Raw genomic sequence first — 15,329 nt, forward strand, 5'->3', positions numbered from 1 at the left:
CAGAGTAATCCAAAGTAATCCATAAGACTCCATTGTTTAAATTCATATCTTCTGAAGCAATATAATAGGTGTGGGTGAGAAACAACCATATTTAAGTCCTTTTTTACTCTAAATCTCCACTTTAACTTTCACTTTCAAATGTGAAAGTTTCTCACCTACACATATCATATCGCTTCTGAAGACATGGATTTACCCACTGGAGACATATGGATTACTTTTATGGTGCCTTTGTGTGCTTTTTTGAGCTTAAAATTTCTGGCCACCATTCACTTGTCTTGAATGGACCAACAGAGCTGAGATATTTTTCTAAAAATCTTTGTGTTCAGCAGAAGAAAGGAAATCATACACCAGTGTAAATGATGAGATTAATTTTTGGGTGAACTATTCTTTAAAGGACAGGATGGAACAAGTAAAGTGTATGTAATGCTTGCAAAGCTATTTTTTAAATGCCAAAAAGCCCATAGAAATAACATGCAATGATCATAAAATTGCATTGCAACCAAATACGCTGTCAACATACATCCTAAAGACAATGTACATGCTGCATTTGTTGTGGAAATGTGTTTTGTATGCAAATAGCTGAGACTTGAGGCATTTAAATGAGGCTGAAGAATTAGCTGTTCTGATCGTTAATGGGAATTTGTTTTACCAAAGGGAAGCATGGATGATATTTCAATGAGAAAAGATTAAAGGGGTCATGACATGCCTTTTTTAGTTCCTTGAGATTCACTTATAATATTATTAAAGTTTTGCACAAAAAAAGTCAGATATTTGTAAAACATGATCACTTTCCACCCTCATGCTGACCCTCTGTCAGAAATGCTCGGTTTTGGTGCTGTTTCTCCTTTAAGACTTGACAGTAAATGCCCACTGTTCTGATTGGCTCTCTGCTTTTACTGACCTGCTCTCTACTTGCCATCTCACTGCTACTGGGTGGGCTACTGAAGAGATAAGGTAAAGCAGGCATTGATGTGTTGTTGAGGAGGAGGTCAGATGCAAATGTCTACCACAGTGTGACATCACAATGTGGAGGAAGTAGAGAATGAGTCGTTTTGGCAGCTTGGTTTCAACAAATGCTCTTTTTCCAGTGAGGAGGAAGTTTTGAGTTCTGAAATGTACAGTATGTTTTTATGATGCAATGACCACTTGTATATCAAAACATAAAGGAAAATTTGATTCTTCATGTCATGATCCTTTTAAATATAGTTGGGGGTTAGGCTGTTATCTACTGCACAAGCCAGTTTTTTAGTTTGTTGATCACAGACGAAAAAAATCTGAAATTCATGTAAAAGTTGTGCATGAAAACTTTGATTTTATTTACATTATTTACAGTTTTTATTGTTGCATACAACTCACATTCAAAGAAAACTCTCTTTGCTCTATCTTACAAACTTATTGGAAGCTTGTTCTGCAGCTGTTAAAAATTATATTGTCATTTACAACCCTGATTACTTAAAAAACATGAATAGCATTTAAAACGTTAAGACATGTAACATTTAAAATAAATGCCTTCAAAGGAGACATTTTGCTTTATGAACAATAAATGGGTTTTAGTGTTGTCCACTGGATGGCAGTGTTTTTACAGCTATAGTGACAGTCACTGGTCTTTGCTCATTGCTTCCATCAAATCCATGATGAGCGACAATTGATAATCTAGTTCATAAAGCAGGCATCATGCTGACTCTGTATTGGCAGTGATTTAAGGGAAGAACCAAAGTCTTTAAATGTGGAGTCTCCGTAGCAATGGGGAGGGTGGTCTCCGCACGGGGGGCAGGTCATAATGCCCTGGGATGTGGCTGTTGATTGGCATATCATAGTGATTCTGATGCTCCTGTTCCAGAACATTGCCAAGGGGACAGTGTTCTGAAATAAAGTAAACAAAAATATTTTAAACACAACCAGATATGATACAGAAAACACAACCTGTGCTATTCTCACCCAAACGTGTTTCATGAGATATAATCTGTGTTTATGGCAATGCCAGAGAGCACTAAAACTTTTAAACATGGCAAAAATGGAAATTCATCCATTATCTTGCAGTATTTAAAGTGTCGTTGCAGGGATCCTTGCAGGGATAGTGTCGTTCCAAACCTGTATGACTTTCATTCTTCTGTAGGCAACACAAAAGGAGTTATCTAGCAGAATGTCCAAGCTGCTCTGTTCCACACACTGAAAGTTAATGGAGACCACTGACAGCCATGGGCACCATTCGCTTCCATTGTATGGTGAAAAAACCCAAGCTTGAACATAATGCAAAAAACTCTTTCTGTGTTCCACTAAAGAATTAAGTACATACAGGTTTGGAATGACATGAGCAAATAATTTTTAGGTAAACTACCTGTATTCCTTTAATCAACCTTTTAAATCCCTCAGTCTAGATATGAATGTTATTAGATTAAAACCTCCACATTTATTGATAAGTAAAGATAGAAAAGCCATATAATGGCCATTCAGACCAAACTCATCCTTGCGCAAAAAAAAAAGGTAGATGAAGCGGAATGAATAGAACAGAATACAGATGTCTCAAGACGTGTTTTTAAAGTTGAAGTTCTTTTTAACTGCTTCACTGCATCTAAAATGCACAGAGATGCTGACATACAGTGACATATAGCACGTATACACAGAAAAACAATAAAAAAAAACAGTGCAGACAGATGTTAAAAAATGTGTTCATGTGAATGGCTCCTAAGGCTACCTCTGCATAAAATAGTAGGGGGGTTCATCACAGGTGGGCTGATTTCAGTGTAGGATCTTTCACAAGGCAACGCAGACTTCATTTCCATGTAGCTGCTCTCTGGAGGACATGGTGGTGGGCCAGGCAGATCTTTGATTGTGGCATATGGGTTCTCGCTGTTCAGAGAGGTGCTGCTATCTGCCACACAGGAATCCTTCAACTCTGCAACCACAACAATGGCTGTTAGGCAATGTTTGACAATGAAAGAATGGCAGCATATTGTAAACCATGTGTAAGCAGGAAAAATCTGAGGCACTTTCACCTTTGTTGTAGTGTTTTCCAAGAGTGGCGCTATAGCTATAACTCCGATCAAATCCAAAAGCTCCTGTAAACCAATAAAGACCACATCCAATTTGTGCAGCCATAACTTAGAAATTAAGTGTTACAACTGAAATTGTTTCACAGGATCCATTACCTGGATCTTTAGGGGGCTCTTGGTGTTTCCAGCCAGGAGGAAGAGTAGCATTGGTGTCGCCCCCAAACAGACCCCTCCTCTCTCTCTCCATGTTCTTCAGACTGCAGAAGAGCTGGTTGTTGGTGTTCTGTCAGAGCATGAGTGACGAAAATTCAGCTTAGTAACATCCTGTATCAGTGCTATTCTGTATTGTGTAGTTTATTACATAGCACTTTCCATACACAATGGTAATTTGAAGTGCTTAACATATGCAAGAATAAAAAATAAAATAAGAAAAATAAATAAAATAAAATAAAAAAATGAAGACACATAAGAGTCGATTTTAAAATCGTGTAAGAACAGAAAATAATAAAAAAAAAGTAATAAAACTTTAAATAAAGAATGGATTAAAATGAATAAAATCAATAAATATCAATATAATCAATTATAATCAATATAATATAAGAGGCATAACAGCAATTGGCTGAAATTAATAATATTAAAGTTTTTATTTAAAAGCTATGATAGTAGTACTGACCTTGATGGCACGGTCCTGGTTGTTGGGTAGGTGTGGCAGTGGAGGTCTGTTCTGTGAGAGTGTGTGGTAACTCGGGTTTGAGTAATAGTGATGGTAGCTGTGCAGTACATCTAGAAGATGAAAAAAGATTATCACTACGCCACCACGAGGACTTAGAGCGCTACTTTGTAATGCATTACATCCAACGCTGTTCATCATTTACTCACCCTCAGTTTGTTCCAAACACGTATGGCTTTCTTTCTTACACTGAACACAAAAGATGTTAGCCAGAATGACAACCTCAGTCACTATTCACTTCCATTGTATGGAATAAGACGCAATGAAAGTGAATGGTGACTGAGGGGGCTTTCACACTGGGCACGTTTGCTGCGGTCCGATTCCGAGTGCAACTGTTCCCAGTGCCTCCCGCAGCGTTGGTCTGGTTTCACACTCACTTGATTCTATCGAACCCCGGTCCATTCGCGTTCATCTTACGTCATCATAAACACACATGGTGAACATAACGCGACTCATCATACTTTTTTTTATTTTTTTTATTTTGGTGCCATTATGCACAGCAGAGTGAACGACAACTGTGTATATGTGCGCTTCATGGCGTAACTCATCAGATGTCCAGGGGAAGGTGGCTTGTTGCTGCTCGCAAATGGCGTTTTTTGAGGAGACAGCTGATTACAAGGAATTAATTTGCATCTTTGTTTACACTGCACGCTTACTCACGCTCGTGTGTAAGGTGAAGTTATCGCCACTGTCATCTCCTATTATACCCTATATTTATAACCTATAATAGTATTTATATATAGTATTTATAAGGTGTATAGCTAGATAGACAGACAGACAGATAGACAGACAGTATTTATAGTTTTGATTGTACTTGTATGTCATTGTGGTGTCATTCCTTTTTTGGGACTTTCAGGAATGTGTGGATCCTCGTGTGTTGTCGAAACTAATGATGTCGTCATCGGCTAAAACGCATGCGCAGTTTACTTTACTTCCTGAACGAGTGCGTGCCCGAGTCCGAGTTGCTTTCACATTCATGCGAATCACGCTACAGTTCCATTGCAGCCGTACTCAGATCACCTTCTACAGGTAGTCTCGGGTTCGGTACCATGGTGCGCTCCCCGGTCTGCACGACAGCTTTCACATTACCAATTTTTCATGTGAACCATGCTCTGTTTCGAACTAAACTGCCAGTGTGAAAGCACCCTGAGACTAACATACTCCCTAACATCTCTTTTTGCTTTCCACAGAAGAAAGTCAGTCATATAGGCAGAGGTGTATAGTGACAAAGTACAAATACTTTGTTACTGTACTTAAGTACATTTTCATAATATTTGTACTTTCTTTAGACTTTTACTTTTACTTCACTACATTTTGAAGAGAAAATTGATACTTTTACTCCGATAAATTTCTCCAGATCCTTTCGTTACTTTTGAGACTGAACATCGCAAAAAAATAAAATAACAACAGCTGTATGTGTAAATTGCATGCAGATTGGCATTAGTGATGTCTGATTCATGAAAGAGTCGAATCTTTAAAATTGTATTCAGTTGAACCGATCAAAATGATTAAAAAAGCAGTCTGAATGATTCGTTTCGTGAATCACGATTCTGAATCAAAATCACAAGGGAAGCACGTGCTGGACAAAGTGTGCTCCATCTTCATCCACTAGGGAAGACAGGAAACTACTCATGTAAGTTTAATTCTGTTTCTTGAAGAATAAATTTGACACGTTTAGGCTTAAACATTATGAAAGCTGTGAAATAGTGTGCTATCAGTCTCCCGCCTTTCCAGGAGAACTCTTCATATGAAAATCTATCAAATTTGTTTACCTTTTACATTTAACCAAGGTGCAATGTGTATGAATAATTACCAGCGCTCATGAAAATGTCCAACAATATTTATTTTATAAACTAGGGTGTTCTGGGTGGTTGCTAAAGTGTTCTCTTTGCTTTTGAGCACATTGATGTTACAGTATTTGGTTAGGGTGTTCAAGGTTGCTGGGGCATGCTATACAGTTGTCAAGGTGCTCTTCTGTGTGTTTTAGAGCATTGCTCCAATATATGGTTGCTAGGGTCTTCTGGGTGGTTGCCAGCTTGTTACTATTCCGTTTCCAAGTTGTTTTCTGTGTTTGTAGCACATTGCTATGCTGTTGCTAGGGTGTTCTGGGTGGGTAATTTTCCATAGATTTAATGTAACATGATTATTCATGTGCATTATAAGATGAAGATCTGCTGGAACAGAGGTGGACAATGATAGGAGTTACATGTCCATTATGATCTTTTCTTATTTGATGTGGCATTAAAACTTGCTTGTTGTCTTGTCCCCTAAAAGTTGATGGCTGGGCATTCTCATGTACAGTCTCCTCCAGCAACTTGGTACTGAATGAAATGATGTTGTTTTAATTGAATATCATGTGTCTGATTATATATTATAGATGTTCATGATCGCAGCATTAGTAGCATAAAGTAACTCTTCTTTTTCAAGTTGTAAAGGAAGCCCTATTGAAATAGATCAAAGGTAAAAGGCCCCTATTGAAAGGCAGAATACAAATTTAATTTAGAGATGGACCATGTACAGCTTCTGATGGAGTAGAGGAGGCTGAGCATCAGAAAGATCCATCTTTTAATTGAATCACTTGATCACCCGCTAAATGATGGCACTGTGGGTGACTCTAAATAACAGCATGTCTAATTTTTATTTTCAGATAATAGAGTACAATGAACAAGTCTGGAAATTTGTGCATTTATATGTACAGTACATGAATTAAAGTGATACGAAGTCAAATCTCTAACCTCTATGCTATATCTGTGGTCCATGAAATGATCAAATATTATCAAGTTAGTGAAGAAGAAGAACGAATGATTAATTGCTTAAGCTTTTAATTGGCAGAAATTACCTGCATATTGTGGAATGTAATTTTATAAATAATATTAATGTTCATTGACTTAAGGTGTAGAAAAAATGTGGGTGCCATAATAATTTTATTCTATGAAATTTATATATTTATAGAAATGTTAATAATACTAATATCATGAAATAAAATGATTTTTTAGAAGAGCTAAATATAAAGTATAAGCCATATACTGTTCTGATGGCAATGTTATTTTGTTGCACAATCCTGTCACCTAGGGCTGGGCGATATGTCTTAAAAAAATTATATCTCAATATTTTTCAGCCTATTGACGATATTCGATATATTTCTCGATATGTATTTGCGCAAAAGTATTTTTGTTTGTTTGTTTGTTTGTTTGTTTTATCAGAGGAACCATCATTTCATCCAAACAGCCATTGTAGCCAAGTAGATTAAATATTTTAAAGATATTAAATAAAAATCAAATAATTAGTTTTTCATTAAATAAACACAAGGGAGAATAAAATTCAGTCATTTTCATTGATATGCACTTTATATTTATGTTTATATTTCATACACAATGATACATAGTAGCTTAATAAAAAGCATTATTTACCTTCAAATGTTTTTACTGTGCAATGCTACTTCACTGACTTATTTTTGATACCCCAGTTGAACATTGCATAATACTAAATTATTACTGTGGGACACATCAGGTTGATTATTATAATATAATGCTGAATTATCATTATTATTCTGATTATTAGATTTGCGTTATACAAAAGTAATATATTTCTGTCCTGTTTACTTCATCTTCACCTGGGGGCTTTTATTTTGACACTGAAAGTGCTGCAGTATTTACTTCAACTTCAAAAGGAGCTTTTATTTTGACACAGAAAAGGCAATAGACCTTTTTCATACTTGTTTGCAGGGTAAACTTCGACAGCGGTGAATGGGAGTGAATGGGAGACCACAGCAAATATTATTTTCACTTACCCATTTGCTTCAAGAACAAAAGAAAAAAATCCACTATTACATTTGAATGACTTTCCAGAAGAAGAAGAAGAAAAAAAAAATAGAAATTGGTGGATTAAGACAGTCAGATGGGAGAAGATGCCAAATTTAATGTCACTCTCTCAGCAGCTGTAATTGAAACTCCCTCGCAGCTGTGGTAATTTTTTTTTTTTTTTAATAATTTCAGGGTAATATAACACAAACCATAATGTTATAACTTCACACTCAATATTTAAAAAAATTTACATATAAAAAAGTTTGCTAGATTTACGCTGCTAAATAAGGCAGAAACACGCCATCATAGTCTGTGAAAAAGGCAATGTGTATTTGACAATTTACAATGTTCTGCATTTCATTAAACGCTGTAATCTCCTCCTTTTCTGTTATTCTGTGCCATGTTTGTAGAATTGTATAATAACTTGTAACTGTTACTAATGTTTGGAATTGCGCAAATGCTTGACCCTGCATTACTTTGATTTCACAATGCATGTGAACTGATCTGAGAGCGCCACCATGCATTTGCACACAGATCAGCGTGTCACTGGTTTGTTCTGAATCACACACAGACCGTTTATCTGCCTTTAAATCGCAGCCTTTTGTGGATTAATAATCACATATGACCAACTTGCCATTTTGATGTTATTTTGTTTAATTGTGCAGCCCTGAAGGATTGATAAATTAGTTTACTGATGCGCTGTTTATTAAACTTAATGGCCAAATGAAAGCACATTAAAATCATCGCGATATTCATGATATTGGTCAATTTTACATCGTCAGCAAAATTATCTTGATTATATCGTTAATATTCGATATATCGCCCGCCCTACTGTCACCTCATTTAAACTAGCTAAATGAATTTTATTTTCTGGCAAGCTTTATTCTACATCAGTAGCACAAAATATATTAAATCTAAACTGTACAGTCACCAATTTGCTTGATCTTCACATGTTGTTTACTTTGTTATTTTGCCCCAGATGAGTGCATTTACTCGCTGACTGATTGGTCAGAGCGGTTCTTGAGTTAACTCCTCCTAACATAAACACAGTAAGGCACCGCCAATCAAATAAGTTGCCATGGGTTTAACCCTTTCGCATGTATGATCAAACCGTTGAGATTACTAGGCTGGGCTCAGACGCGTACAATCAAACCAGTGTGATCTACATTCGTGCTGTTGATTACAAGCAAAAGAGGGACTGAAGCAGTTGTCATAATGAACCAGCTGCTCAAATAGACTTTTCAACATCACATTATCTTTATTTTTATATGTTACAATCTTTCAAACAATCACTAAATAAAAGTATAAAGCCGTTACCGTCGGAGCGCACTGTTTTGATGCAGTGCTGCGGCCATGTTTTCTGATGTCAAAGAATATACAAACTAGTCAGTCCACTCGAGCCTTCTCCCATTCTGTCTGTCAAAACCACTTCCGGGGCTGGGAGAGTGGAAGTGCTAGGATTTTAGAACCTTCTATGCTCCTACTTTTGTATGCTTCTATGACGATACGAACAAAGAATCCCATCTTGCATTGCAATGAAAATATGGCGGCGCGCATAACCAGCAAGTGCATGCGATCGCATCATATCTATCATAATCAATCATTATAAATATCTAAAAAACACATTATATATTTGATAATATACATAAACTATCCTTCAGTGCACCCACTGTGATATGATCTGTCCTCCAGTACATCTGCTGTGAAGTGTAAGGTAAGATTTATTTTAAATTCAGCGTGCATTAAAGAACTTATGCTGGGAGGTCCGTCAGGACAGGTTGATTAGCTGTTCCGTAATTTATGCGATTTACTTGTACTTTTGATACTTAAGTAAGTTTAATATCAGTTACTTTAATACTTTTACTTATCATAAGTATTTTTCTCATGAGCTACTTTAACTTTTACTTGAGTCAATTTTCTATGAAGGTACCTTTACTTTTACTTAAGTATGACAACTGGATACTTTATACAACAATGCATATAGGTTTTGGAATAAACTGAGGGTAAGTATATGATGACAGAATTTTATTTTTTGGGTGAACTATCCCTTTAAGACTCCTGAGGCTAGTACCTGGCACGGCGTACTCTGAACTGACAGTGCGGGTCGAGGAGAAGGACACGACAGGCGTGTTGCTCTGCTTGTCTTGCTGTCTGTGCCGATACAACAGCAGAGCAGCCAACAAGAGCACCACCAGAATCACCAGCACCACAATGCCTGCAATAGCACCCCACGAGTCCCTCTCCACTGGAGACACAGGCACCATCATACTCTGCTCCCGATCTGACAAAGACACAACTTTACACATTACACACACACCGAACTAAATTAATAACATCAACATACAAGAAGAAAATTAATGTTTTACTGTGTATAAAAAGCTAATTTTACAGCTAAATTATTGTTTTTTTCTATACCTATTCACTAAATTAGATACAGTAACTGTATGGATGCATCAAATTGCATATATAACAAAATATCTATGTAATAAAGGTACAGATAGATATAGGATTAAGTGTACTTTTAAGTAAATATGTAAGAGTATTTATAAATTGATATATAAATGCGTGTAAGCATTTTAGCTATTTATTTATTTTTATCATTAATATTATTTATTTTGTTAGGTTTTTGTTCATCTTGGTCCTTGTTTGTCTTTTTTAAATTGGGTTTGTGTTTAAAGGGTATAATAATCTATTTCTGTTTTTGTTGTTATTTCTTGAAATTGTTTTTGAAATACTTTTGGAAAAAAAAAAGCTAATTTACATTGCTTATAAGAAATAACAACATTAATGCTAATGCTTCACTAATCAGTCTCTAACCTATTTTATTACCTGGTTTGCAGTCATCATCTGGTCCAGGTACACACACACAGTCTCCAGTGTGAGGGTCACAGGAATGGTTTGGGTCACATGAGCAGATCTGGGCACAGTTAGTGCCGAATGTCCCTGTTTGACACACTACAAGGACAGACATTTGGCATATGTTTAATAAACCTGTAGAGAATTAGAAACAACTCTAATATTCAACTTAATTTTAACATTTTAATAGTTAAAAGGAAAATTCTAAACTTGCATGACTGAAAAGATGATGCTATGAGGAAAAAACCAACATACAATCTCTTGCATCTTTTCTGTTGATCACAAAATAAAGCCAATATAATCATTCTGACTCTCATAGAGTGGTCGGATACAGGGACTCACACTGAGAGCAGTCTAGTCCAGTCCATCCAGGGGGACAGAGACATGAGCCGTCCTGGTGGTAACATGTTGCATTGTTGCTACACTTACAAACACTGCTACACTGATTTCCATGCCGGCCGACAGGGCAGGCTAGAAATCAGACAAAAACAGTATTTTTCAGTGTTGTGCACCATATAAATATACACAAAATTCCTGAAAATTCCTGATCTTATCACATGGCTTGTTTAACGCATTACAGCAGAAATGTAGCGTGTGTGGAGGCTTCATGCTATTCTCCACGGTATTCTCCACAACTCACCACGCGCCCCACCAAGAGCGAGAACCACATTATAGCGACCACGAGGAGGTTACCCCAATGTGACTCTACCCAACCTAGCAACCGGGCCAATTGGTTGCTTAGGAAGCCTGGCTGGAGTCACTCAGCATGCCCTGGATTCGGACTTGCGACTCCAGGTGTGGTAGTCAGCGTCTTTACTCGCTGAGCTACCCAGGCCCCCTAGAATTATTTTATTTTTAATAATTATTTACATTTCAGAACAATTGAAACCAATGGGAAATTCCAATTCCCCATTTACAGTAGATGGGGCTACTATAGGTCTACATTTGTGTGTGGGCCAGGTTTGACTATCTTTGTGGGGACATTTGGTCCCCACGATTAGGTAAAACCTGGCCCACACAAATCACTTAAATCACTTACATTGTGGAGACCAACGGCAGGGTAAGACAATCGAAATTATTAATTTGAACTGAATATATTATTAGTTCAGTGTAAAAAACTGAAGTCAATAGAAAGTCCTCACCATGATACAAAAACAAATGTGTGTGTATAACTAACCATTTTCACAGAGTGGTCCAGTATAGCCAGGCAGACACAGACAGTCGCCTGTAATGTGATGGCAAGAAGAGGCATGAACACATGGAGGACACTGGCGGCTGCATCTTTCTCCATACAGACCGGCACTACACACTACAGAGACAAGAAAGAGAGAAAATCACTGTTTATGTCAGCAGCTAATGTGACACTCTCAGACTATGGCAGTTGTTGCTTGTGCAAACTTTTCAGACGGTCCCTTGTCATACCCACAATGGTATTAGGACATTTTAGCACAATGTGTGGACTTTTTAGAGGGTCCCTTACCCGCATTAGGCAACATTTACAATGGATATCAAAGTTAAATTAACGATCTTGAATGATTTCACCATGACGCCATCTGATCAGTTTAAAATACGGGACAAATCAGAACTTTTCATCTTTAAAAATGGGACAATCCTGTATTTTACGGGACGGGTGGCAACCCTAGCTGAGCAGTAACTCACTGTGTTGACACTGAGCTCCCCAGAATCCAGGTTTGCACAGGCAGGTTCCAGTGTGTGCCTGACAGGTGGCACTGTTGAGACAGGAGCAGGTCTGGTTGCACTGATAACCCCATGTGCCTTCTGGACACTGCTGTGTACAGCGCACACCTGCAGACAAGAAAAGATAACAGACTGACAGATAACTGACAGATAACAGATAACTTGCTGAATTGCTTTGCTTTAACATTTAGAATGTCTGCAGGACAGGAAATTTCAAAAGACTGAAATAGTGAATAAGTTTTGGACATGATCAGAATGACAAACTATGATAGTACTCATACTACTTTTGCAGTATGCGATACTGTATGTATACTGTGCACTATGCAGGTAGTCTGACAACAATATAGCATACTGTTTGCAATGTTTATCACTGCATACTTTATACTCTTTCTCATTCTATTGTTAAAACAGTATAAATTCAGCATATTCACATACTATTGTATAAAGTATACACTCTACAGAATATATTAAGCAGTATGCTAGCATTCCATTTCGAACACAGACCTTAATGTCTGAAAATGTAAAAAATCAATCAAAATAAAATCAAAATAAAACAGTAATAGAGATATCCTGTCGCTTTAACTGATTGTCCTTTAAATGTTAACAAGGCCCTACCTGTCCAGCCTGGTAAACACATACACTGCCCTGTAACACTGTGACATCCTTCATCATGCAGACAGTCACATTTGTGTTGACAGTCTGGGCCAAACGTCCCGATCTGTTTAGCAGAATGGAAATATTGATTCAGGAAGATCAAGTAACTCAGACTATGACAGAGAGATTATACAGCTCTAACATAATGACTACTTTCATTTGAATGATGGCCACGAAACATTGCCTCACCAAAAATTATCAGTTTCATCTTCTAACAGAATCTATTCACTGTTATATAACACTATTCCATTCAGAGAGTTGTGCTATGCATTTACCATCATAACTAATGCTGATGACATAAAATTATTTCAGCTGATTTAGGAGAAAGATATGCTGAAAAGACGTCAAATTCATCAGAAAAACATGAACTTCAACTTCAGTGACTTTTTAATTAGATTGCTGTGTATCCTCTGAACTGGTTTAAAGGTGAATTATTCTAAAATAAACAAATTTGCATTTAATAAAGCATATCTTTGACTCACCGGACAAGGCTCGTCACAGGAAACACCTCTCCACCCAGCAGTGCACCTGCAAGAACCATCGGCAGGCTGACAGGATGCTCCATTTGCACACTGACATGTGAAGTTGCAGCCAGGACCCCATCTCCCCTCTGAACATGCAATGGAACAGTCCAGCCCTCTCCATCCTAAATACAAACACATAAGCACAGTGTTGGAGCACTGGCATTGTTCTCACTTCTCCCACCAGACAGTCAACATTAATTAAGAGGAGAACCTACAGAGGGGAAAAAAACATGTGAAAACTTATACTGTATATTGTATGAGATGATCTGCTGACAAAATGTACTGTATTTTTTTTTCCATTTAAATGGTGGTGATGAAGATAAAAAAGCACACTAAAACATTTCAGTTAGGACAAATTTCGGAAAAAGATTACCGATTTTTATTGATGGTAATGACAGTGATGTAAGCTTGGTCTTGGCGGACTAGATCTGCTTTACGTATGCTGCTGCTTGATATCAATATGCTCCTGCTGTTGGCACGGAAACATGATGCTGCTGAAAGAGAGGAGACATGCTGCTGCTACTGTACCAACATCAAGATAAAGCCCCCAGTAAAGCAGATCTAGGCAAGTGGCGCTGGGGAGGTGGAGGGAGAATGCTACAGGTAATTGCACTGCTGTAGCCATTTCCTGGTGTATTGTGTGAGGTGATTAGCAGCTTTAGATGTTTTGACACGAGGGAAAAAGCTTCTGATTGGGTGCCTAAGACGAAGGTGCACCTGTTCTACCTATAATCCCACACCATGTAGAGTTTCCTAACTTAACTTAATTGTCATTATGTAGTTTTTCAACAGTTGTTTTTCCAAGAGTTTTTGTAACAATATTTCACCCTGTACTGCTTGTACTGAGATTCACTGAAGGAATGTTCAGGGTTCAATACAAGTTAAGCTCAATAAACAGCATTTGTGCCATAATGCTGATTACCACAAAAATTAATTTAGAATTGTCCATCCTTTTCTTGAAACAGAAAAAATTGAGGTTACAATGAGGTACATACATAGAAATGAATGGGGCCAATTTGTTGAGGGTTTAAAAGGCAAAAATTTGAAGCATAGAATTGTATAAAAACACTTACATTAAAGAGGCGCTATTATGCTTTTGGGATATTACCTTTGTTTGTGCATGTAAAAGGTCTGCAAAGTTACAAAGCACAAAGTCCACGCAAAAGGGAGTTATTCTCTCCCACAGACAACACTGCTCAAGAACTACATGAAACAGCTGGATTGTAGTAAAGTATCTACGCTACTATGTAATACATTTGCATATGCTCGCCTAAGGGCTACTTTGGCCCGCCCGCCAGGATGAGTTGGGTTAGTGTTGTTGCCATGTCGAGACGACGCTGTTTTCTTCACTGCAAAAGCAAAACCTATTTGTTTGTACTTCCAAAGGCAGACTAATAGAAGAATCAGTGGTTAAAATGTATTTTAATTATTTAGCAGTACAACCACAACCAATGCCGGATTTTCAAGACGATTCCTCCTGAAAGATGGTGCAGTTCCCACTTTGTTGGCACTTCAGGATCACAACCTGTAAGTATGCTTGATTATTTGTGGATTTAACTGCTATCGAGAGTTCAAATGCATTTTGTGTTGTAGCTATGGTGTACACCCAGTGCACAGCTGTAGGCCTCTGCTAACCTGCTAGCTAAAGTTATTGTGTTGAAATAGTTTTGCTAATCAGCTGCGGGCCCACTTTTACCTACGATTGTGTAGAATTATGCAGACTGTTTGTCATTCTAACTATTATGAATAGTGATCAAGTGTGGAGATGGATTTATTTTTACAAACAGTAATTTTATGTCTGCTATCCACGGTAGCACTCGGTTAACCTGCTATGTAAAGTTATTGTTTTGGTAAGGGTTTACTATTCAGCTGTGGGCCAGCTTTTACCTAAAACTGTGTAACAAAATGGTTGATCTCAAGAGTCTTATATAATTATATAATTACAAGCTGTAATGTTACGGCCGCTATCCATGGTAGTCCACGGCTAACTTGCTCACTAACTCTCTAATACCCCCGGTAATGGTAAGCCTCTGTTCTCCGTTCATAGCACGGGAGAAAAAATTTGTCTACA

The 15,329-nt window shown here is 37.4% G+C and overlaps 1 protein-coding gene across 1 annotated transcript in view; it reads right to left on the reverse strand.

The window, feature by feature from the left end:
- Positions 1 to 1,286: 1,286 nt before the first annotated feature.
- Positions 1,287 to 15,329, reverse strand: part of LOC127452597 (platelet endothelial aggregation receptor 1-like) — an 85,976-nt gene continuing 71,933 nt past the window's right edge. Inside the window, exons 13-24 of the mRNA XM_051718188.1 lie at positions 13,217 to 13,380; positions 12,696 to 12,798; positions 12,042 to 12,188; positions 11,560 to 11,691; positions 10,725 to 10,853; positions 10,356 to 10,481; positions 9,598 to 9,807; positions 3,667 to 3,776; positions 3,150 to 3,276; positions 2,997 to 3,059; positions 2,696 to 2,896; positions 1,287 to 1,863 (exon numbers count right to left, since the gene is read on the reverse strand). Coding sequence (XP_051574148.1) covers positions 1,721 to 1,863; positions 2,696 to 2,896; positions 2,997 to 3,059; positions 3,150 to 3,276; positions 3,667 to 3,776; positions 9,598 to 9,807; positions 10,356 to 10,481; positions 10,725 to 10,853; positions 11,560 to 11,691; positions 12,042 to 12,188; positions 12,696 to 12,798; positions 13,217 to 13,380 — 1,655 coding nt within the window. The 3' untranslated portion in view covers positions 1,287 to 1,720. The remainder of the gene's footprint in view (positions 1,864 to 2,695; positions 2,897 to 2,996; positions 3,060 to 3,149; positions 3,277 to 3,666; positions 3,777 to 9,597; positions 9,808 to 10,355; positions 10,482 to 10,724; positions 10,854 to 11,559; positions 11,692 to 12,041; positions 12,189 to 12,695; positions 12,799 to 13,216; positions 13,381 to 15,329) is intronic.

This window comes from Myxocyprinus asiaticus, chromosome 15 (assembly GCF_019703515.2).
Source record: "Myxocyprinus asiaticus isolate MX2 ecotype Aquarium Trade chromosome 15, UBuf_Myxa_2, whole genome shotgun sequence".
NCBI lineage: Eukaryota > Metazoa > Chordata > Actinopteri > Cypriniformes > Catostomidae > Myxocyprinus > Myxocyprinus asiaticus.